At 41.5% G+C, this 25486-nt stretch overlaps 1 protein-coding gene across 2 annotated transcripts in view; it reads right to left on the bottom strand.

The window, feature by feature from the left end:
• The window catches only part of MARCHF3 (membrane associated ring-CH-type finger 3), a 139514-nt gene that overhangs the window by 5330 nt on the left and 108698 nt on the right, over positions 1-25486 (bottom strand). For both annotated transcript variants that reach the window (XM_054694474.1, XM_037509428.2), the window contains exon 4: positions 5879-6088. In XM_054694474.1, the coding sequence (XP_054550449.1) occupies positions 5879-6088 (210 nt within the window). The remainder of the gene's footprint in view (positions 1-5878; positions 6089-25486) is intronic.

Genomic DNA, 25486 nt, shown 5'->3' with positions numbered 1-25486 from the left:
GCCGAGTGAATCACTGAGTGAGTAAACATACTACACTTCTGACTGCAACATGGCTTTGGACTTAGATCTCTCTTACATAACACATGATGGCCCAGGCAGTAAACTGAGGATCAACTGTGATGTAACTGTGCCTGAAAGGTGCTTTTTTTCATGCAGAGCCTGGAACAAGCCACACCTGTCACTTGTTTTCGAGAAGATGGGCATAAAGTTTTAATGGACTCCTCAGGAAATTCAGTCTGCATTTTTGAGGATGTATAAACTCCCTTTAAAAATGGGTGTAGGTTCCGGTGTGAGTGCATCCAGGTGACTAGGGAAATGCCCAGCAGCTTAGGCTGACAGATGATCTAGGTATTGGCTGTTTAATCATCTGGGTGGGTGGGCTGTATTGACCCCAGGACAGGGTCCATGGTGTTCAGACAGTGGGCTGACTGATGGCTTGGGCTCAGCATTTCGGAAAATAGAAGAGAGTGCAGACACTTTTTTTGAAAAGGGCTTGTTAGTCTTCATGGCAGGATCATGAAATTCAAGGCCACTCGCTCAAATTTCCAAGACTAGAAAGCAGATGCCGCAGGCTGAGTGCCAGAGAAATTTGGGTATGAAAATATAAGCTTTTTAACTCACACAGATGTGCTTTTCTCCAGAAGGCCCTGAACATGCCAAATGTGGATCAGGGTTTTTTGTGATGCTTTTTTTTTCCCCCTTTCCTTTTTTTTTTAAAGCTTGACTCTCATCTATTCTGTCCTGCTGCTGCTTGGTGATACTCACGAATGTAAGAGAGGCAGGTTGGAAAGCCTGCTGTTCAGGACTGAGGGCAGGGGAGAGGTAGAACACAGACAAGTACTAATGAAGAGCTTTGGCACTACAAAAGTCTGGAATCTGGAAATGTCACAGGAAAGCTGCATTTCAGATCAAGAGTCCCTTCGTCCATGATGGTCAAGGGTGGTGGGTGCACAGTGTTAGTAAGAGAAGCAGCTGTGGGCGCATGTGAGCAGCACCTTCTTGTACAGTGTGGAGAGCAGGCTGCAGGCTCTGGGGCCAGGTGCTGGGGCGTGAACCACCTCTTCACCTAATGGCTCTGTGGCTTTCAGAGGGCTATTTACTGGTCCCAAGCTTTGTTTCCTTGTTTGTAAAATGCAAGTAATGGTATCTGCATAAAAAATGCATAAAAACTACTTAGCACAGTGCCTTGCACACATGTTAGTGCTCTTGACCTGTTAGTTTTGACATGTTTAATATGGGCAAGAAGATGATAATTTTATATGAAAATCTGGGTGGAAAGGGGGTTGCGCTGTTTCCGCACAACCTTGCTCTCTGTGTGGTGGTAGCCCAGCGGCCGCAGGCTGCATCACTGGGGAGCTTGTTAAAGTATCAGAATTCGGGGCTCCACCCAGACCTAAGGAATCGGAGCGTGCATTTTAACAAGATCTCCAGGTGATTCGCATGACATTCAAGCCTAAGAAGCAGTGCTTCAGGAGCATGGGGAGTCAATGACTTAGCAAGGTGTCCTCCCGGCTCCTCAGTCAGGACATAAAAAATCAGCCCACTTGTTCAGACAAATAAATGAGATCTTGTTATGCATTAATCTATCTTAATTGCTGTTAACCACCACCGTCTGCAGGCAAATTCAGTCAATAAGAAGAAAGCATCATAGGAAGGTGACTTCCTATCAGGGAGAATAAAAGCACCTGGGTACAAAGTTGAAGAAGCCACAGGTTGGCAACTGCCCTGGGTTAAATGCTGGCTTGCATTGCTCAGGTTGCTAAGACCCTCCTTCCCTGCAGGGGAACAGCACAGATAAAAAGGAGGGTTGATTAAGAGAAATTAAGAGGCACTATGGGGAAACAAACAACACAAGCCAAAAAAGAAGCTGTAGGAATCATATCGCTGGGAACTTTGTTTAGATATTTCTTAAACTTGTGAGGACAGAGGAGAAAGAACATAGGACCACCGTTGTAACAAACACAGGCTGGGCTTCTTGAAGTGAATTCGTTTATTCATCCAAAGGGTATGTTTTAATCTTCTCCAGTAGGCATGTTTAATAGACGGTTGTGGCCACACAGAATGGCACAAGAGGAGTTGGAAAATATTAACCTCTACCTCTCCCCATCAAGGAGGTGACAGGTTGTGGTGGAAGATTTGCTGTAAAGTCACAGCAGGCTCTGGGAAATCTCATTATTTAATTTTATCCTGCCCTTTCTTTCTGGAGGTTATGGTGCCACTGAAGCACATTAATGGGGCCAGGGCTTTGTAAGTTGCCTTCCCAGAAATGGGCCCAACTCACTCATCTCTGATTGCACACGCCAGTGAGAAATGCCAATGGTGATCACACTCAAGCTGCTGAAGCTGTCTGGGGAGCTGTCTAAACCAGCCCCTCAGAGAATCTGGTTGGGATAAGTGTTCTACTGGAGTATTCCCCTTTTATAACAAGAATTTAAATGATTAACCCAAAGGACTGGGAGTCAGCTAGAGGAACTGATCATTTACTCATTTCAAGCTATGATTTAACCAGTTGCTGTGCTAGATGCTGATTTTCTCGATGACACAGTGAACGGAAGGACTTCCCGGGAAACCGGCACCAGAGAACTCCAATTCTCCCATCTCTAAACTGGGGCCAATTTCTTAACATTTAACATGGACTCAGTTCTCAGCCAGCTCTCATGGCTGTCTATGCTTGGACTTCAAACGGTTTGTGATGTGGACAGGTTTCTGGTACACCTTTAGGCTCTCAGGAGGAGATGGCTGAGGCCTTAGCCTCCTGGGTGCCAGACACTTATGTTTTCACACAGCAGGACTCCCTGATTTTGCATCAAGACAGGGTCCTTGTGGCCACATCTTGAGGCTGCAGCACAGGCTCCATGTCCCTCAGTACAGAGCCACTGAGGCCCTTCCAGGAGGGCACCTCTGAGGATACAGCTGGGACTGACACTGTGTTTATCTTAGTCATTTTCACAGCATATTCTCTTTAAGCTTGACAGCTTGTTTACAATGCGTTTCTGCCGTAGGGCAGTTTCCAAGTGCTGTCAGCTTTGAGTTACAGCTCTGGCCGGGGTGCTCAGTATAGCATTTATCTGGGAAGGAGTTAGGCTACATTCAGTAACCTAACTGACGCCACCACAGCAAGTTTTTCACACCAGTCAAAGGGGAGGTGTACCCTACTTTCCCTCCAGGCACTCTGTGTTTTCTAGAGGGCTGGGGGGCAGGCAGAGTGGGGGAGCTGGGCAGTCACAGGAAGAGAGGCCCTGCCAGTGCTAGGTGCTCTGATAGATCTTCCCGATGTTATCCCACCAAATTCTCACAGAAATCCACCGACCCAGACATTATCACTGTCTCCTCCATTTTTTTTTGCATGAAAGTAAAGATGATCATAGGGTTAGTTAAGTACGCTGCTTGAAGCTATTGGGATGTCCACAGCTGTACCCTGTCCACAGCTATTAATTAAGATGCTAAATCTTGGGTTTAAACACAGGTTCTTAGGATTCTAAGTGTAAGGGCTTTTTACTGTGCAAAAACTGCCTCTCAAAAAATATTTCAGGAATGAAATGTTTTATTACTCTCTTGAAAAAGCCTACTCAGGTAGGTGCCTTTCCTACTGAAACCTTCCTTTCAACTGAGATGGGATATAAAATGGGGTCATTTTTTTTACCTAAGTAATCTGTTTCTTTTGTCCCCCTTATCTCCACCCTTTTCAAAGTAGGTTTTCCAAAAGGCCTTAAATTGATTTGAAAGTCCAAAATCTGGATTTACACCTTCACCTTAGCAATTCTTCTAGGAAAAAAGCCAACTAGTAAACTGTAAACTTGGTAAAAACTCATACTTACTATTATTTTCCAAAGTATTTCTCCTGTACGCTTTGATTTCAAGCTCATAACACCAGAAAGTTGGCAGGATGGCAATTACTACCACCCCAACTTTTCAGGGGAGGACACAGAGGCTCGGAGACATAAAAGACTTTAGAAGGTGCTAGTTAGATTATTAATTCTTTTTTTTGCTACCCCTTCTCCCATCACAATGACCTTTTCATTTCTGAGTGAGCTTTGCTGTTTGATTCACAATCAATCAGAACACACTGTGGAAGCGTAGACTTTTAAAGGAGGTAACAGTGATAGGGGGAAAAGGATGTCCTAAAGCTGATTCGATACAGGCTTCGTGGACTCCACCCCCCACCCCAGGCCAAAGCCAAAAGACATTGGGAACTCCAAATCCCATCACCACCAAAGGGAAGGTTGCTGGGACCTGAGGGTGGGGTCAAGCAGCCAGGTTTGGTATAAAACCAGACACGTGGGCTTTGGGGGGAGCGGGGGGTTCCCTTTTTGGCTCTCCACCAGCTCGCAGCGCTCGGCCAGCTCTGAGAGTGCCTTTGGGTTTCCAGGTCAGCGGATCGGGTAGGACGCATTAAAGACTTTATTTCCCTATTTTCTCCCTGAGTTGTACATTTCCTCATTTCCCCGTCCCTTGTAAATAAACCTTTTATTAACCTTTTGTGTGTGCCTGTAGTGGAGTATTAATAAGTCCCTTTTAAGCGCGCGGGTGAGGACCCACAGCCAGGCAACCCATTTTATATCAGGGCTGCTCCGTAACAATAGTACTTTTGCTTGGGTGCTTCATTAGGCCTAACTAGCCAGCAGACTCAAAGTCTGCACTGTGGCACACTCTCTATTTACCAAGGCTAAAGTCATGTCCCTCTTATTGAGGCTGAAATAGGTCCCCCACTTACTGTCTGAAAACTCTCATCTGAGGGAAAGGAACAGAACCAGAAGACCCATGCCATGAGCAAGAGGGAAATGAACCTGGGGGGGGGGGGTCAGGGTCACAGAATGGTAGCTGGTGGAACAGGGCTTAGGAGTCTGGGGGTGGGGGGGTGGTCAGGATCACAGAATGGCAGCTGGTGGAACAGAGTTTAGGAGACAGAGGAAGGTTTTGGGAAGTATGAACAACAGAAGCTTCCAGGTACTGATGTGGTGCTATGGGATATGGGAATGGTATGCTTTAGACAGGAAATACATATTGAATAACAATGGAACGTGCTCAGATTAGAAACCAGCAGACACAGGAGAGTGATGCCAGGAAGAAGAGGGCTTGTTTCTGAAAATATTCCAGAGGACAGTGATGTTCTGCCCTGCCAGTCCCAGAGGTAGACATAGAGAGAGATCAAACACTGTACTTTGTGGGTGTTGGCATTTGGTGCCTGAGCAATCACTGTAGCCCAGTTAGAAGACTGAAAAAACAGAGATATTTAAGAATTCTTCCTCATCTGCAGCAAGAACACTTATTGGGAAATGTTTTTCCTTTGGTGGTGGCATCCCAGTTAGATGAATTAGTGCCATTATGGGCTGCAGAGTCAATGTCTCAACACACAGAATAATCATCAGGTAAAGCGCAGCTCCTCTCAACAAAGACTTTAGGCTATGTCAGGATGTAAGAAGAAAATAACCAGCAGGAGGATTCATGATCTGTGCAGGCAGCGAGAGCTACAGTGGCCAAGTGAATCATTCATAATATACTACAATCCTGCCAAAAGCAAGGAACATAAACAAGAAAAGAAAACGCCACACCTCCTAACAGATGGAGTCGTAGACTACTAGAGGAGAGAAATGTCCAGGGTGTGTGTCCTTGACTGACGAATTCTCAGAAGCTGGGCCTTTTTCCTTAATTGATCTGCTCTATCTAGCAGCGCATGTATACACACACACACACACAAACACACACACACACAAACACACACATACATACACACTCTCTCACTCTTTCTCACCAGCATCTGAAGGTCTATCTTCTACTGGGCAGGTGAGACATGCTACAGGTAAGAGGAAAGGCTGTGCCAGCTATGAGGCTGCCAGCTCCAGCTGGCTTGAACCCCTGGGCTATGGGCCATACTTACTAGTGTCCAAAAGAGGTAAATAGTGAAGAGTGCAACAGTGAGTGCAATCAGTCCGACGGCTTCGAGCCGACTACTAAAGTGCAGGTGGTCCACGGCACCCCGCAGGCAGAGCCAGCCTGAGATGGTGGCCAGGGGGGTGATGAACAAGAAGCACACCATGTCTCCAAACAAAGTCCGCTTCTCATGCTGGGGGCCTGGGTTTCTGAGCCACTGCCAGGGAAAAAGAAGCAGAGAAAAGTCAGAAAAGTTTAAATCCCAGGATGGAGTGCAGGCATTCTACTCCAAAGTGGTCTTTGTCTTTAGAATCTGTAAAAAGGGAATTCTGACCTGTTCTGAGGTCATGAGGAAACAGTAAGAGCTCATTCCCCATTCATGGCCACTCCCCCTGAATAACTGTGATTCTGATGATAACAAGACAACAGTGATTATTAGGACAACAACAACAGTGCCCTTGCTGTAGATGGCCTGGTGGTTTTTGAAAACAGTTCAGGGTTTTTGTTATGAATTATAAAGACCCTACAATGTGTAGAGGGTAAGGAAGCTATTCTTGAAAGGGAAAAGTCGACTTACAAGAAGTTCTGACATGTGGCCAGAGTCTTCCAGTGCCTCAACACTGGCAATGGGTGCAGGAAAGGGTTAACTCAGCATGCCCCAACTGCTCAAATCCTCCATGTCCCAAGAGAAACTAGTTTTTCAGATCGATTCTCTAAGAGATGAGCTCTGAGTCCTTGTAACATTCTGCCTGATACAAGCGTTTTTGTATGCCTGAGGTCTTGGGTCACATGGTAGCAGTTCGTTTATTCTTTATGCCATGATACAATTTATATTGAACACCCATTTTTGCCTTGGGGTTCTGGATGCTGAGTAGCTAAGACCCTGGACATAACATCATATTGCTCCCTATACTGGAGCAATAAACACCCTGGACATCAATGCAACAGTGAGTGTCCTTGGTTGATAGTGCTTCACACATGTCATAAATTGTGGCTGGAAAAATGAAGCACATCTGAGTGACATTACTGGGAAGGGACATTTGGGAGCTTGTGCTTGCTTTCTTCTGGATTTTACCCCATTTACCTTTTCTCTCTGCTAATTTTAATCTATATCCTTTTGCTGTAATAAACTATATCCAGGAGTAGAGGGGTTTTTGTTTTTTTTTTTTTAAAGTCCTTTAAATTCTTTTGGTCTTGGAAACAATCCATACAGAATAAGACTCTTCTGACTACATAAACTTAGTAATGCCTCCTCTTTCACATTTTAGGACCCTGAACCTCCTACTTAGGACCATCCCTGCCATCATACTTGTGCTATCTTGACTAAACCAACTCCCCAAAAGATGAAGGAAAACTGCACGCTTGTTGAAAGCTAGAGATGTGAATTCCTACAGGATGGAAAATTTGGTTCTTGTCCTCCCACTTGGAGAATTGTTGAATGCCTGCTGAAATCTTTTCTATAATCCATTGTAGAGAAAGCTAAAGCTTACATATTGGTGTCAGTAACACAGGTGATGAGGCCTGGTGACTTTTCTTCAGATTAACATTGAAATGTCTCCATGTAATTAGACATTCCCATTTGCTATTCTGTGTAGTAATGACAGAGGCCAAGGAGTCCAGAGACAGAGTGGGGTCAAATACAGAAGATATGGTGGGTATGAGTAGATACTGGCTGACTCCATCTTCTATCTAGTCCTACCAACAAAGGGAGGCCTAATATCTTGGCCCTCAAATGAAACTACTATGGAGTGTTCAGCAGACACATCAGGTGCATGGAACAGCAATTCCCACCAAATCACTGGCAGAAGGGAAAGAAACATGACAGGGAGGCCAGAGTGGGTGACACTGACTGGAGAGGGAAGGGAAGGTCATGTTTAAGAGTGGAAGCAAGAGAGAAGAGCTGCAACAGGATAGAAGAGATGGGAGGTAAAAGGCACAGAAATTTCCTGGGAGGTGCCCTTTCTCCAGTGTTAGTCTGAGGCAAATCTTAAACACCTAAAATGTTCAATGTACCACTTCACAGTGATAATTAACCTTAAAAATGGGCCGAGATGCTGACAAGTCAGCCATAGCTCAGAAGTTGACCTGAATAAATATTAAAAAATAGATAATGGGGGGGCCTCCCCAGTGGCGCAGCGGTTGAGCGCTGGGCTGCGAAGCTGCCCACAGCCTCTGCAGTGTCAGTTCAATCCTGGGCTGGCCGGCGAGGGTCCCTTATGGCGCGCAGACCTCTCCTGCTGCCCGCTGCTCCCCTCAGCAGTGTCCTCCATTTGTCTGCCTGTTCTGCTCCCCACTCTGGCTCTGGTGAATTCTCTCACCATCCCGCAGTTGTGACTGTACCCAGTGCTTGTATGAATAAATAAATAAATCTTTTAAAAAAATAGATAATAGGGGAGTTGTCTGTGACTATAACTATAACCTATAAACATTTAATATAAATATTAAAAAGACCACATGCAAATGATATCAACCCTGTCTGTCATGTGTTAAAATGCTATCTCAGGCATCTCAGCAACTTCAAAGAAATTGGAGGAGCTCCTATTATAATTTTCTTGCTCAAATATTAGGAATGTTGCTATTAAGTGGAGAATAGAAATTTGCATTATTGCCCCAATTTTACGGAAACTCAGCAAGGTTAAAAGATTGTTCCAGGGCCTCCCATGGTGGGGCAGTGGTTGAGTGCTGGGTTGCGAGGCTGCCCGCAGCCTCTGCAGTGCCAGTTTGATCCCTGGCCACCGGTGAGGGTCCCACCAAAAAAAAAAAAAAAAAAAAAGAAAAGAAAAAAGATTGTTTCAGGTGATTCACAGGTAAGAGGATATGAATATTTCATTCTTATCCAGATGCTCTATCAGTAAAATTATTAAAAATTAAAATTGCAAGTCATTCAGAAATCCAGATTCTTCAACAATGGTCATCAAAATGCAACTCCCCTTACAGTTTAGATTTTCCCTGGAACCATATCAGGGAGGTCCTCCTACTTTTATTTGTACCCCCACTTAGTGAAATGTAGTAAGCTCTCAGTAGATACACCACAGATGTGCACAGACATGCTGATCTCATTGGCTAAGACTTCCCTCAATTTTTCTTTTTAGCTGAGAAATTCTGAATATACTTTATTAAAACTAATTTAGTACTGTACTTATCTATGTGGCCCTTGACATTACCCACTGAAATGACACAGGTATGGGAGGATGTAATTATGAATCACCACTTACTTCTGTCTGATGTAAAATAAATTGTGAGGCAAACTAGAAATTACCATTGCTTGTTCCCATTTCTTAATTATTTTTTGAATTCCAATCTTCCTGAAAAATTTCCAGGCCATTTTATAATGTCTATGGTCACCCAATACCCACATTTCCCCTTAACATTTTTTGGGCAGGGAAGGGCTCAACTTACAGTTTGTACAGTTTGCTGGTGGTCACATTTAGGTCTGAAGTTTTCTTTAATAAGATACTAATATAGATACAATTAAGTTAAAATCTGTGACTTTTTCAGAACTTTGAGTGTTACTTAGCTCTTATAAAAACACAGGTCCTGTGAAGAACAGTGGCAATAACTTTAATTGAGAAAAAAATCATCCCGTGCTATAGACAGTACCTCTCCCAAAGGGCCCAAATATACTGACACAGGATACTCATATAAGAAGAGTTCATAACAGAAAATTTGAATATAGCTCAAATTTCTTTTTTTAATTTCTATTTTTATTTTTTTAGATTTTTAAATTATTTAAAAATTTTTTTAATATCATTTTTCATTTTTAAGCAACATTTGCTTCTCCCCACCCCCTCAGGTGTAGTCCCCATAGAGTTTCCTTCCCCAATGCACCCGTGCACCATCACCTCAGTCCCCTGTGCTCCTCCCTCCCTCCCTCCGATCCCTCTCCCTCCACTGCAGGATGTCTCTGATTTATAACTGTTTGTTTTTGCTTTGTTGTGTTTTATACTGTTATTATTTTTTTACCCTGATGTCTTATTTGGTTCCCCTATGAATATAGCTCAAATTTCTAGTGATGGGGACTGTGTAATAAATTATGGGATTAACTTTAAATAAAATACAATGCAGAATTTCAAATGATCATGTGCAGTTTGTGTTTATGGACACGATGTACTGCTGAATTAAAAAAGAATTCTATAGGACAGAATATATAGTATGATCCTGTGTGTAATGATATGTTGACACATATACAGACATTTACACTTAAAAGGATTAAGTACATTCACATAGATAAAAACTAGAAGGCTATCCAGAAAAGTAGTAGCTATTCTTAGTAGTAGAATAATGTGTGATCTTTAATTTTCTTTGTACAGAAATTTTCTTGCTTTTCTAAAATGAACGTGGATTGTTTTGTATATGTTAGCTGTGTACTAAACATCTAGGAAGACACACAGAGTGAGAGATGGGGAGATAAGGGATGGGGGAGGAAGGTTGCCTAGCTTGGGTGTAGAAACTATGGCAGTAAAAAATCTATAGGTATGTCTTGAGTAAGCTTAGTGCTGCAAGTTTGGAATATATGATGCAATATCTCACTGAGTCTTCAAATTTTATGAAGCGGATGCTAACATTATCCCTATTTTATAAGTATAGTCACCTGGGATCAGAGAGGTTAGTAACTCACCCGAGGAAAGATACAGCAAGAGAGAATTAAACATGGGATTCAAACCAACCTGACTTTACTTTTCCTTGCTGCACAGATTTACATTTTCTTTCTGTACCAAATCGTGTCTCTATGTGTGTGCATACTAGATTTTTGCAAGCTTTCAGCGATGTAGGATATAAGTCCTACTGTTTTATTCAGTACATCATGTAGGTGAACGGTTGGCTGGCCAGGATGTTATCATGGTAGTTTTACAAAATATTCTTAGGTTGGAGTTCTGTTCTGTTAATTCCTTTACCAAAACACAATGAGGTCCAATTTCTGGGTGTTTAATCTTAGCTATGTTATCATGTATTTTGGTTTAATTTATAATAGACAAAAGATTGGTCTCAATTATTATTCATTTACATTTCTAGCTCTTGCATGTCTTCTACCTCTCTTAGGAGTTACACTTATTATACATACAGTACTACACCTCAATTGTTCTTGTTAGTGTAAGGAATAAGTAATTTACTTATCATTATTGCCCTGGCATATGGTACCAATTAATTTATCTTGCCACTTGTGGACAGCTTGTGCAGCTAAAATACCATTCTTGAAGAGTTTCTAGTTTAACTTTAGCCTTCAGCTTATACTGAGTGGTTGGCTGCGTTTTAAAAGTTGAGGTCAATGAGAATACTACTTTGTTGGCACCTTTCATCTCATGGGCCCACCAGTATGGCTGCCAGAGGATCTGTGAGCAGCTCAGAGCACCCTTCCTGCCTTTTTTTCTCTGGCTCCATCAAAAAGAAAAAGCACACAGAGGTTGTACTGCTGAGAGCCCTGGAAGTGAGCTGTCTATTTTTCTGTGGTGATCTCATCCCAATCACTAACTTGTTCCAGAACTATGAGATCGATCTACTTTTGGAAAAAGGTACAAAAACTAACCAACACAGCGAAACAGAAACTTCTACTGTAATAGGCACTGTAGGGCCTGAGGCAGAGGGAATTAAAGCAGCATTCTACTACTAGGGGCAGGGCATCATTCAGTAACTGTAAATGTACAACTGAGCTGAGCCAGGCACCAGTGCTTACTTTCAAGTTGGGTTAACTGTGGGTTCAGATCTAATGACAGTGCCTATTTGTTAAATCCCTTGCTGGTGGGTAAGGGTAAATGGGGTGTGGTGGCACAGGACATTCGATCCTGCCTCCTAGGGTCTGTCTGAGTTAATCAGCTTAAGTCTCCAAGGTAGGCAGGACAGCATGCAGGTCAGTTTGTACTAGAACCAGATTACACTCTGGTGACTAATAGCCCTGATCGATTGCAACTTTCCCCATGAATTTCCCTAATGAAAAACCACCAGGAGAATGAAAGAAACCAACAGAAGGGCTATCAACAGACAGAACTATAACAAATTTATGGAGCAGAGAAAAAAACCCCAACAAATCACCTGGTCTCACAATGCTGAATCACTTGGGTTTATCTGCCTAAGTGTCTCCAGTTACTCTGACAGTTGGCAGACTTATTAACCAAGCACTTGCCTTTTTAAGGATGAGTCTGATTCTTGAAGCCCAGAACATCCTACACTAAGCTGTCCTGCCTACCATGGGAGCTATAATGTGAAAGGGGCAATGCCATGATCAGAATATATGTGACAGGTCCTTTGCATGATTTAAAACGGAAGATGAAACTGGAAAACCATGCATGCAGGTGACTGGAAACACAGCAGAAAACCAAAATAAACTCCTACCAGTGTTTCAAATCCCTGAACTCCACAGTCTGTCAATGAATGAATTTCCAAGACAGCTGAAGTTGCAAGGAAGGAAATTCTGAATCCAGGGGAGCTAAGGAGATGCTTGCTCTAGGCTCAAAGGAATGCACCCCAAATGAAAACTTTACATAGGATTTGCTCATGACCCTAAAATGTCAATCATCAGCCTCCTCTCTCTCCTAAGCTGCAAATGTGCATATTCAACAGTGCAGTGGACATCTCCACTTACCTCACATCCTTTTTTATTTTTCTCCCAGTCTCCTCCATATCAGTAAATGACAGCCCCATCCAGTCAGTTGCTTAGTCATCCTGTTACCTCTCTGTTCTACCCCACACATCTGGCCCCTTAGTCAGCCCCACTGACACTCCCTTCAACATGTATCAGCAATCTGTGTGCTCTTCTCTATTTCTACTGCTGCCACCTTCAGGGCCACCATTATGTCCTACTCAGGAGGCAATCACCTCTCTGCTTCCACTCTGGCACCCTATAGTCCACTTCCAAAGCGACAGTCAAAGTGACCTTGTAAAACATAAATCAGGTCATGCTGCTCTTTTGCTGAAAACTCTCCATAAGAATAAAGCTCAAAGTCTTTACCTGGTACTGCAAGACCTCCTGACTTCACCCCTTTCTACTTCTCTGCCATATCTCTTACTACCTCTTACCTCATTTCCATCCTTTACATATGACTGTTCCCATATGAGAAACAGTCTTGCCCATATTTCTGCACAGTCAGCTCCTTCTCTTCATAAGGTCTCAGCTCAACGTAGCACTTGAAAACATTCCTTGCACTTGCAAACATTGCCTACCTAGATTTTCTACAGAACACAGAACACTCTTTGAAAGCACGCTGTTTATTTCTCTGTTCACTTGTCTATTGTTTTGCTCCCCACTTCAGTAAGAGCTCTCTGATTGCATGGATTCATTTTTTGTTCATTTTTGTATATCTTGAACCAGGAACAATGTGGGAACATAGATGGTGTTTAATGAAAATGAATTAATAAACATCTAAGGTACCTGTAGCCCTAACCAGAATTACCAGAAATGAATGACCTACCTATTACTTAGAGCAATTAAATTGATTGGTATGGAGAAGCGTTGTTGGCATGGGAACATCACATACGCAGGTGCCCCGCTTTTAACCGTCTAGGTTAAAAGGCTAGGCTAGATGTAGTTCTCTTGAATTATTGCATTTTTTCAGGTTCCCAAGAGAAATATCTACATATTATTGTTTTGTTGTTATAAAGTTAAAACCATAGTTTGTTTCTGCTTATGCTTTTTTTGCCTAAGATGCAAATAGCTATAGAATATCATCTATTTTTTCCATAGGTCATGAAATACCATGAGAAATTCAGTAAATTATTCAAGGTCTTTTGTATTGTTTAAGTCACAATTACTATCTCTTTTTTAAGAAAACTACTTTGAACTATGAGAAAAAATATCAAATGTCTATTTAAAAATTACATAACTTTAATTCAACAAAAAATGTGCTGAGTGTCTATTATGTGCTGGAATTTTTCTAAATTTATTAACACCAGATGGTGTTATTATTCCAATTTTGAATCAGGATAGTAAGTTTCAGTGATGCTGTTACTTGTTCAAGGTTACAGGTTAAGGAGCACCAGTATGTGAAATCTCCAAGCAAATGTTCTTTCAACTCATTCCTTCAGCTTGCTTTTGTACTACATAAAATCTTGATCCTAATATCTGCTCACTTCTGGGTTAGCGCTATGCAGGGAATAATATGTAGACTTGGAAGCAGGAGAGACATAGCTTCCAGTTGCCCCTCTTTTTGTTCCTCCAGATGTTCTGTGATCTTTATCAATTTCTTTTACCTCTTTGGGGGAGTAAAAAATGAGAATCTCCTTTAAAGGAGCAAGGACAGTAGAGCTCTGAGGGGGTGTGGTGTCGTGAAGGACCCTCTCTAATTTTCCTATGTTCCCACTTTTGTTCAAAACATCAGGTTTAACTAAAGAGCCTAACTACTGAGTTCCAGGCTTGTATCTGGCTCTACCTGGTACTCTCTCGATTTGAGGTGCAGCAAACATCTCAACATTTATAAGGCCCACAATGGAACACTGGATCACCTCCACAACCCCAAGACACCCACTAATGGCTGTCTCTCTCAGGCTGTTCCAAGCCATTATGTGGCAACACCAACACCTGGTGGCCCTTGTCAACAATGTCCATACTGTCTTTATCTTCCTCTTGCTCACTCCTCCACCCCATCTCCAGTCGATCAGTAGGCCCTTTAGAAGACATGGTGAACATGTTCATGTCTCTTTCTTTAGTGTCACTATTTTTGTCTAAGTCACCCTCATCTTTCACCTGAACCATGTTACAGCCTCTTCTCCCTTCTATTCCTGTTATCCTAGAATCCAGATTCTATAAAGTAGCAATGTCATACCACTTCTCTTGCTTAAAACCCCCAGAGGCTCACCACTGCACAATACCGCACTTGGCTCACAAAGCCTTGTGTGATTGGTCCAGGTCTGTCTCTGGGTCCCACACATCCCTGATGAGTCCAAGGATGGAATTCATGGGATTTGTGATTTTTGAACTGGGGAAAAAGGAAATCACACCTTTCTTTTCACAACCTGTAACTGAAATTGAGCATTTCATTGAATTATGCAGAAACTCCTGGTATCTTAGTAGTACCTGTGACTTTGTCATTGAGAGAAATCACAGATATTTCACATCACATTACAACTGTTGCAGATATCTTGGCATACTGCTACTTCACGCAGTTGTTAAATCTTTCACCAAATGTGTTAAAAAAGTACTTATGTTTTATACAACAACTCTGTCTTTTAAATATTTTGATAGCTGTATTTTAAGGTAATTGGTTTTCTCTGCATTCCTATGTATTTTATCTGATGCAACTAAGAACATGATTCTGAGAGGGAATCAAAAGGTCAACAGTATGCGGAGGGCCCACGAAAGAGTTTAAGCATTGTGAATCTAGCTCCTTTGACCTCTCATCCAATGCTCCCTACAGGCTTTATTTTTGTTTCAGTTTCCTGACTCCAAGACTTTGCAATGACTGTTCCTTCCTACCTGGAACTCTTCCTTCCATGACTGTTTCCTTCTCATTGGCCACACCTCTGTTCACATGTCACTTCTTCAGAAGAGGCTCTCAGAAGTCACCCCATCTTTTCTCATCCCCATCATTCTTCACAATTGTTTGCTTTCTCTTTTATAACTTTTGCCATTATTAGAAAGAGCCGATTTATTTACTTATGATTCTGTATATTCTCCCTAGCAGTTAAGCTTGATTAGTATGCATCTTTCTTCTGGCCTATCTACAGTTATATCCACATTTCCTAAAATATTTCATTTGTACTTGATAAATAATGGCTAAATAAATAAATAAATACTTCCAAACAAGAGTCACTTTGACAGGTCGGGATACTAACCACTATACTAACAAGGTGCTCAGAAGTCACTTTGAGTAAATATGAGTTTAACTAGAGTAGATACATACTTAGATAATATTGCTCAAACTAACTCTTCTGATCAAATACAGTAAAGTAATTTTTGCCACTGACACATGCTTAGCAGTTGTTCTGGCATTCACAGTTATGATTTGCCTGAAGAATACATCATATTCAAGAACACTCTGGAGATTTGTGACTCTCTCTGAAGGACTTAGACCAATAAGTCAATTAATGGCTATAAAGTCCCATAAATACACTATTTGTGTCTAGGACATTGTAATTTAGTTCTGGCATTATTTAAACAAATGCTACACATATACTCACACTAAGAGTTCAAATTTTCTAAAGATAAGATTAGCAGCATAGCAGGATTATATGGTTAAACAATTTTATAGATTAATTTGCAACTTCGGATATAAACAAAATGGGAAACATTTCTCTAATTATTTTAGATCGTAATTATGTAGTGGTGACCACAGTAAAGTGGAGACTGCTGATTCGAAATATAAGAAGATGCTCCAGAATTATAACCTATGTGACAAGGTAAAGCCAGAAACATAAGAAGACATAAACAACCAAAAAAAGGGTGAAGAACAGAAATTTTCTGAAGAAATGGATAAATAAAATGCATGGTGTCAAAGATAGAAATCAGATTATTTATTCCAATTGATAATGGATATAAATAGCATCTCCCAGCCCCCTGAGCCCGCTTCAGTTTGGTTCTCAAGGAGTTCCTGGCCCTCCAGTCTGTAAAGTTGCTGGTGTCTAATGCAACCGATCTACTGTTGGAGACCAAGAATTTAGATAATTACTCCCAGGAGGATAGGATCACAGGGCGTAGGGTACCAGAAGAGAGTGCCAAGTAAAGATTCCCAGTGGGAACATCGGACAAAAGATGAGAATATGATGAACAGCATGCATAGAGAAAATAAATCCCTATTTTGATAAGTGGGGATGTTTAAAGGAATAGAGATGGAGAAGTCAAATTCAAAATCAGGTCTTCAAAGTGGAACCACATTAAAAAATCTGTATTCCTCAGATGTAGTGAGACTGTAAGAAAACTATCCAAGAATATTGTGGAAAGCATCCAGTGAAAAGTAAATAGATGATAAAAGAGATATTCTCACCAGGGACCCCTACTTCCACAGTAAGCAAGAATGGGAACACTTTGAGAAAGGGGAATATTTCTGCTAGATGGAAGTACTAAGAGAACAGAGGGATTTTTAGATTTCGTGTCCAATGTATTGCTGCCAAAAAAAGACTCGATATATTTAGGAGGCTCTGGCATACCTTGCTGACATTAGCTATATCTCAGCAACAAATGGATCTGGAATCTCTCAAAACTCCACTTGAGGTAATGGCTTAACTTCACGAGCTGCAGTGTTCAGTGGTTCTTCTTTACTTTGATTCAAAACATTCCATTCTCAAATTTTAAATTTTTTAAAAAGATTTTTATTTATACAAGAACTGGGGTACAGACCAGATGTGCAGGAGGGTGAGAGGACTCACCAGAGACAGAGCGGAGAACAGAACAGGTAGACTGACCAAAACACACTGCTGAGGGGAGCAGCGGGCGAGACAGGAGAGGTCTGCCAAGCCAGGTGGGCATCTCTGTGGCCGCTCCGGATAGCACCCACACTGCAGATGCTGCAGACAGCTTCACACTGCTGCGCTCAACCCCTGCTCCACCAGGGAGGCCCCATTTTCAAATTTTAAAGGGAGCCCAGCAGCATTCAAGTAATGTAGAGGATATGATGCACTCCATGCTTACATAGTCTAAGCTGTTTGAGATTTTCAAGATTTCAGATATGTCCTTCTTTAGCTTCCTCACATTTAGACTAAAGTGCCTCTCCTCTTCATGTTCAGGCCAACCCAGCCATCTGTTTTTACTTCTTTCCTGGACTTTTTGGATACTGGTCATTAAGTACAGGGCCCAGATTATCAGGTAAAAATATGCCATGATATTATATGAGTAGTTGGCAATATTTTCCATTTTTCTGGCATTACTTCTCATGATTATATTCAGTGTTTGTCAACTATTTTGCTACAAATATAGTGGGTATGTTTAAGGGAAGACATTCTGAAGTGGGAGGGACAATAGCTCAAATCACATGAGTCATGACATCAGCAACTGGCATTTACAGAAGGGCAAACAGGAGACCAGTTGCATGAACACAGTTCCTGTCTATGGGAAAGCTCTCCACCTGTTGGGACACACATGCATCTTTAGCTTGAGTAATCCTAAGATATGTGCCTCCCCTGCCCTCCCTCTCCCTCTCCAATGTGTCCCTTTTGTAAAACTAAGCCAACCATGGAAGAACCCAAGTTAATAACTAGCCAAGTCCTGTATATGTGCATCATTGAATCTCCTTTTAAGACTAGCAAACCATATCCATTACTGTGCATACACAGAATTATAATATGGCCATATCTCAGAAGATGGTATTTTTACATTGACATGTTAAGAAGTTCCCCTTACCATTCATGTTTAAAACATTTTAAGGGTGCAGCAGATACCTCTGGAAAATCTACCTTTTCCTTCACAACTTATGCAAATTTCTTTCTAGATAAGGGGACCCTTACCTAGAGTGTGAGTCTTCAGAAGACTGGTGATCCCTTGGAACTGTATTTGAACACATGATGTCTGTGCATTTCAGGCGAAAGAATTCAAGCTGTAAGCAGATTCTCAAACATATCTAAGGGTAAAAGGCACTGTTCTAGAGCATTTCCCTTAATTGTCATAAGTCCAACTTTCTGAACTTTGATGAACTTAAAAATACAGGCAGAATTTGATTGCATTTTAAGGTTCATCATTTCTCCTTAGACCCTGGTTAAGGAAAAAAAAAAAAAAATCAGCCAACGGCACAAAATATGGGGTAAAAAAGTGCATAGTTTTAGGTCAGCAAAATCATGAAAGGAACCATATTAAATTAATGTACTTAAAGGAAGAAAAGGGCTCCTAATGGGTAAAAATTCAGACAATATAAAAAAATAAATATACAAGTGATTTTTATACAATGAAAAAGCAAACAATGAACAGGGTTTTATCAAATAAACTGTGATAGGGAAAAGGATGAAAGGAAAAAACAAACAAACCAAAAAACCCAAAACGAAAAAACACTGTCATCTCTGTGCCAGTTTCCTCATTTCTAAACTGTAGAATATTACAGTGCCTAGATAAGCAGCACAGGGTAAGAACTCAGTAAAGGATATCTAGTAGGAGTAGGAGCAGCAGTAGTATATTACAGCAAAGAGGATGCTGAGAAGAAATAAAAAATAAATACAATTATAGTAAGGGAGATTAATATATATTTTCTATAAGGTGTGAGAACAGGCCCTGCAAACTTTATGCTGAGAGCCACCAAGGATGACATACTATAGACTTTCGTTATAGGAAATGTCCAGAATAGGCAAACCCATAGAAGTACAAACTAGTTTAGTAGTTGCCTAGGTCAGTAGATGGGAGGACTAGAGGAAAAGCGATGTTTCATTTTAGGAAGATAACAATATTTTAAAATTAATTGTGGTCGGGCCTCCCTGGTGGCGCAGCGGTTGAGCGCTGGGTTGCGAAGCTGCCCGCAGCCTCTGCAGCGCCAGTTCGATCCCCGGCTGCTCCCCGGCCACCAGAGGAGGGTCCCACATGGCGCGCAGACCTCTCCTGCCGCCCGCTGCTCCCCTCAGCAGTGTACTTCGGTCCTTCTGCCTGCTCTGCTCCCCGCTCTGGCTCTGGTGAATTCTCTCACCCTCCCGCGCTTCTGACTGTACCCAGTGCTTGTATAAATAAATAAATGAATAAATAAATAAAAAAAATAAATCTTTAAAAAAAAATAAATAAAATTAATTGTGGTAATGGCTATACAACTCTGTGAATATATACTAAACATCACTGAATTGTACACTTTAAATGGGTGATTTGTGTGGTATGTGAATTATATCTCAATAGAGCTTTTCTAAAAAATGTGACACTGGAAAAATGTTGTGGTTAAAAAAATGTGAGGGATCCTATAGATTTCCCTGAAGAATCCTGTATCTTGCATGCATTCTTATTTGTAGATATTTCCTTTTGGCTAGCCACATTTTCATCTACTAAAGTTATTTTTTTCAAATATATATCTGACAGGTATCTCATGCAAACAGCTGAAAATGTGCATATTATGATGAATGAATGACTTCTGGGTTTCAACATTAAAGTCATAGATTTTAAGCAGATGAGCCACTGTTTAGGAAAACACTACAGCCATTTTATTACTTCCATCTCTCATGCCTTCCGTGTCCCCATTATCCACTAACTTTAATGCAAAGAGCTTGCCTTTGGAAGGAGGTGAATTGTTTGGAAGGGGGATTGCATTGTTTTCTAAGATGGTGAATATTCTCCCTTCTTCTACCAATTTCTGCTTTACTGATTCTTCCCAGATATGCCCTTAAATGCCTATAAATTCTATTTTACAATGTTTCTGCTGCTCCTACTTGCCAGAATTTCATATATACAATATTAGCCATTTTCCCTCAGAGCCCTAAAAGATTTTGAACCTCACAATTTATCCCAACTTTCTATTTCTAATAGCATCACTGGAGGTAATGTGGTGATAAAATAATGAATAGAAAATACTTCATTTTATTCTTTTAATCTGACCTCAGTCTTCACAAACACATCTTTACATGTTTTCATAAACAGCACACCTAAGAACTAAACCTATTTTTCAGTGTTCTAACCTAAAAGCTTCAATGTCTCCCCCTCTCTCCTTTCATGATATATAAGCACAAACATAACTTTCCTCTCAAATATCCATAACAGTCTAAATCTGTCCCTCTAACTCCGTAATAATGGATGGCAAGGCAACAGTTTTATCCTAAACAATCTCACAGGATCCCTGTCCAAGAATGAGGGAAGGCAGTGATGAGGTGTGCACAGAAACATACAATCAGTGAAAAACAGAGGAGGAAAACTAAAACCATAGGACCTGATGGGGTCTTTCTTATCTTTCCCCAAATGTGCGGCACCTTTCAAAAAAGTGAAGGAAACACTTGAAACAGTTATTCAAGAGAAAAACCAGTGTTTTTGCAAAACAAGTTTCACCAATCTGAATTATCTAGATGACAGTCTTTAAAAAAATTTTACCGGGCCTCCCCGGCAGTTCAGCGGGTTGAGCACAGCACTGTGAAGCTGTCTCCAGTCTCCACGTTGCTGGTTCGATTCCCAGCCAGCCAGGGAGATTCCCACATGGCACAGCAGACCTCTCCTGTCTCGCCCTCTGCTCCCCTCAGCAGTGTGTTTTGGTCCTTCTGCCTTTTCTGCTCCCTGCTGTCTCTGGTAGATTCTCTCATCCTCTGGCGCCTCTGGCCTGTACCCCAGTGCTTGTATAAATAAATAAACCTTAAAAAAAATTATAAAAAATTTTACCTCGTAAGTGTGTATAACCTTGTTAGGGTGATTAACCTTCACAACAGTTTGTGAAAAAAGGGGAAAGGGCTCTTTACAATTTTGAGTTCACCCTTAACAATTGTGAATTCACCAGACTTTCTAGTACCCACCCTCTCTTAGGAGAAATCTAAGAAGAAATTGGTGACATAGTAACTCAGTAAAATGAAGACTCAAATGCTGACAATGAGTAAATACATGAGAAGAAAAAAAAAGGTGTGTGAAGTCCCCTGGAAACTAATGACTTTTCTGTCTTCTACTAGGGTGGTGTACTTAAGAACTGTGTTTCCCAACTAGACTAGAGCATAAAGAGGCACAGAGAAGATATGCTATTCTACTATCTCAGCACTTAGTCTGGCACAGCTTGGGTTTTTTTTTTTTTCTTTATAGACTTTATTTTTGAAGCATTTTTAGGTTCATAGCAAAAGAAAAAGGTAGAGATTTATCATGTACCTCCTGTCCCCGGCGTGCATAGCTTTCCCCATTATCAATATTTCCCGGGCACATTTGTTACCTACAATGTAGGTTGATGAACCTACATTGGCATCATCATCACGCAAAGTCCACAGTTTATACTGTGGTTCACACTTGGTGTTTTATAGGTCTGGGCAAATGTAAAATGACATGTATCTACCGTGTCCCTGAGCACTGGCAATCCCTCCCTCCCTCCTGGCTAACAACTCTGGATTTAATAGATAAAGTCAATGTTAAGAGAAAACCAGGATTTTAATCATTTCCCCTACCCCCCATTTTCCCTTTCTGAAGTACATCTAGTCCCTCGGAAAAGCTAGCTATTGTTAAAAAACTCCTCCGCTCTGTGTGTGCTAGCGTATGCTCATGTCAGGGAAAGACTGAAAGTATTTTCAAGTGAGGAAGTAGGCAGCCACATATGGTGGAAAAAGCACGTACTATGGAGCAGAGAGATCTGAATTTTTCTGCCTTCTTCTATCTACTAGCCTTTGGCTGAAAGTTCCTAAGATCTCTGAAAGGTGATTTAATATCTTGGAGTCTTATCTTCCTTCTTTATAGAATGGGGCAGTATCTGTTACAGAGATATCTGAGACAATGAAATGAGATAGTTATATAAAGTGTATAGGATGTATTATTTCCTTTTGCCTGGGAAATAGGTAAATAATTTAAGAAGAAAACATCTTTGGGGTGTGAACATCTTCACAATAGAAACAGATGGACTCAAAATGAAACTCAGTAATGCTACTGGATTGAAGCGTCACATCAAGATGTGTGCCTGTTCTGGAAAATGAAGCTCTCAGCACAAATGGGTATAGCAGGTATTATTCAGTGAGTAACTGAGTGCTGAGCTCCCACTGCCAAGCTAAAGATACTTCTTCACTTAGCTCATCCAAATACAATTATCCATTAGGCAGCATTTAACCATAATCATGTTCACAATATTTCACAGCACTCTTTGTTTAGAAATGTGTATTCTTTCCTTGGAGTTAAAAGTGTCAATTGTTGACACTTAGAACTCAAGAGGCAAGAGAAGTGCTGGCAGAAGCCCTCAGCGGGTAGCTTTATGCACATTCTGTAACTATGCATTTCAAATCGCACCATGGATTCTGCAATTTGGGTTCTCCCTTCAGTTGAGCCCAGGGCCTTGTACCTGCACAGGGCAGCGTCTGTGAGCTAAGGTGCCTTGTATTCCAGCAGGACATGGAGATGATTACCAATTGTAGATGATTACCAATTCAGTGACATTTCACTGTTCCTTTGTCAGACTGGTGTTTACAAAGCTTTCCTGCCAGCTGCCAGGGGCACATTCACCTCCACTGCTACCACCCCACACTCCCATATAATAACTTCTAATTGTTTGCCTTTCAAAGGAATAGACCCCTTGGTGGCCAAAACTAGCTGTATGCTATCTTCTTACATTTGGAGTTAGCTCCAAGGGCCTGGGGTCTTTCATGGTTATGTCTCACTTTGTTTACTTCCCCTTGTTCTTGGCTAGATGTGGTTCAGGAAAACCTGGCTAAATTTTCTCCTAAATTTTGTGAACATTTGAGGGTGAATTAATGAAGACTACATGCATTTCCCCCCTAAGAGGCTGTTCTTTCTAGAGGTATGTAGTTTACAAAATGTTCACATTTGTTAATTCTAGGTGGTAGATAAACACCTTCTCTGTATTTTCTTTTTAACACAGAATAATTAAAACAAGAAAGTGTGTGAAGGAACTTTTGGTGTCTTAAGTATCTGTGACTCTGTTCCTCGACATTCTCAGAAGGGAGTGGTAGGGGACAGCTAGGTGGACTGAAAAAAGGTACTCTTGAGAGCATGGATTCTAATTTGCATTTCAACCCAAGTTCACTGGAAGTATCAGTACAATGTAAAATAATAGAATCTGGTCATGTAATTCTTTTTACATGGATTTATCATATACTGGATATTCCCTCCAAATTAATCCTTTACTAGCAGTGGATGGGCTAAAAACAGGGCACCAAACAGCTAGCTCACTTCCATCTGGCATGGCCATGTGAACACTCGGTTGGCTTGCTTTTTTAATGAAGTGATTTTTAATGAAGCAAGCTGTGAATTTAATAGATACCTTAAAACAGCTTCTTTGTAACTGAGCTTTAAGTAACAAAGCAACTGTCAAATTAGCTACCAAAAAAACCAAGAGAAAAGTCCGAAAACTGCAGGATCTAGGATTGCTGGACTCTGGTCATCAGACATGCTATCTTAACTGTTAGCCCTAAGAATGGAGCCACACATCCATGGAGAACCTGGGGGGGGGGCTGCTCAGTGACCCTGACAGAAGTCAGAAGTGCTTGGCCAGCACAGAGGCATACTGCAAGAGCGAAGTATTTGAATCATTGTATTCTTATCACTGTCTATGCTAGCATACTGTCTCTCAGTGGTTCATTTACCTTGTGATTTTGAACCAGCCATTTCAGTTCACTTATAATGTGGGGACAATTGGACAGAGACCATTAGGCTCAGTCTATACTACCTTGAAAGAAAGATGTTGATAGAAAGAAATGCAATAATATTAGAGAACTCTTTTAATAGTGGGAGAAGTCACTCAATTCTGGAATCTCAAATGTAAATGGCTGGCGGGTAATGCAAGTGAATGAAGAGACTTGGGAGAGAGTACGCCGGAAAGCAAGGCCTGGGGAAACTGGAAGCTGTGTGTCCCACCTAAAGGCATTCAAATTCTGGAAATAAAAAAAGCACTACACAGCAGTGCTAGATTGCATCCAGGGTCACTAGATTGTGAGTTCTGCTATATTTTACTGATGTAGAAAGTAATGCAGAAAGAGGGGAAATAACTTGTTCAAGTTGTCACTGCAGGTCATGGGTGGCCAGGACACCCAGGAACCCAAGGTTCCCAATGGCCAGTGCAGGGTGGGTGTTATAAGACTGAACCACAGTGGCCTTAAGGCCTGATTGGAAAGTCGCTGGCAAAGATTTCAGTCAGTGGGAGGGCCTTCGTTCTGTTATCCACAAAATACGTGTGAAGCAATGCACTCCAGTTTCTTATATTTGCATTTCTTCTGTCTTTCATGCTGCAAGTCCTTACTCTGTCTTAGGAGGCCTTAGCTTTGGCTGGAGCGGGTGGGAAAGTTGCCTCAGGGAGATGGAGTTGGAAAAGGGGACCTAATAAACCAGGGGGGCAGAGCAGGAAGAACTTGTGTTCCTTGCCCTTGAGCTCAGGTGGAAGGGCAACCTCCCAGCGGATTCAACCAACTCCCTCCCACACTGCACCTTGCAGATGCTGGAATGAGGCCTTCTAGTCCATTCTGTCTCTATAGAACACAAGCTGGAGCAGGCAAGAAAGGCCTGAATGCTGTCCCAGAAGACCTTCTGACTTTTTCCTCACTAAGGGATCTTGACCAAACATAACCACCATAAAACTGTGTCTACCAAATTTACCAAATGGGTTATATGATCTTTTCCCCTCCCCCCAAAGCTATAGTGAAGGGTTTGTTTGCACAGCACTTGGATTTCTAAAAGCTTGACAAATGCTGGCTGGGTATGAACCTTTTCCCACTCCAACCACACTTCTTTAATTCCCAACAACATTTCTTGCCAAGCCCTGAAGCACACTCACACCTTTTTACCTGATGGTACCAGTCACCTGCCATTCTTTGAAACTTGACAGAGGACTGATGACTGTGTAGGAGTCAGGATTTGTCACAATCATTGTATTTGCTGTGTGGCCCAAAGTAGTGTTGCTAATTTGTATTGTCAGCCTCATCCGTGTCTAGGACCGTAAGGGCAAAGGGTCAGTTTTTTGATTTACAACTATAACCCCAAAATACAACATATGGCTTGCAAATGGGGAAGAAGAGGTTCTGCATTCACCCATTTATTTATTGAGCAGATGTTTCTTGATTGCCTGTCACATGTGGTGATTCTGGACTAGCCACCTTTCTAGCTGGGCAGCTCACGAGTTGG

This window comes from Talpa occidentalis, unplaced genomic scaffold (genome assembly GCF_014898055.3).
Source record: "Talpa occidentalis isolate TD23 unplaced genomic scaffold, MPIMG_talOcc4v2.1 talOcc4.13, whole genome shotgun sequence".
NCBI classification, from domain to species: domain Eukaryota; kingdom Metazoa; phylum Chordata; class Mammalia; order Eulipotyphla; family Talpidae; genus Talpa; species Talpa occidentalis.
Note: the sequence above shows the minus strand (reverse complement) of the source record. Positions and strands in the feature narration are given on the sequence as shown.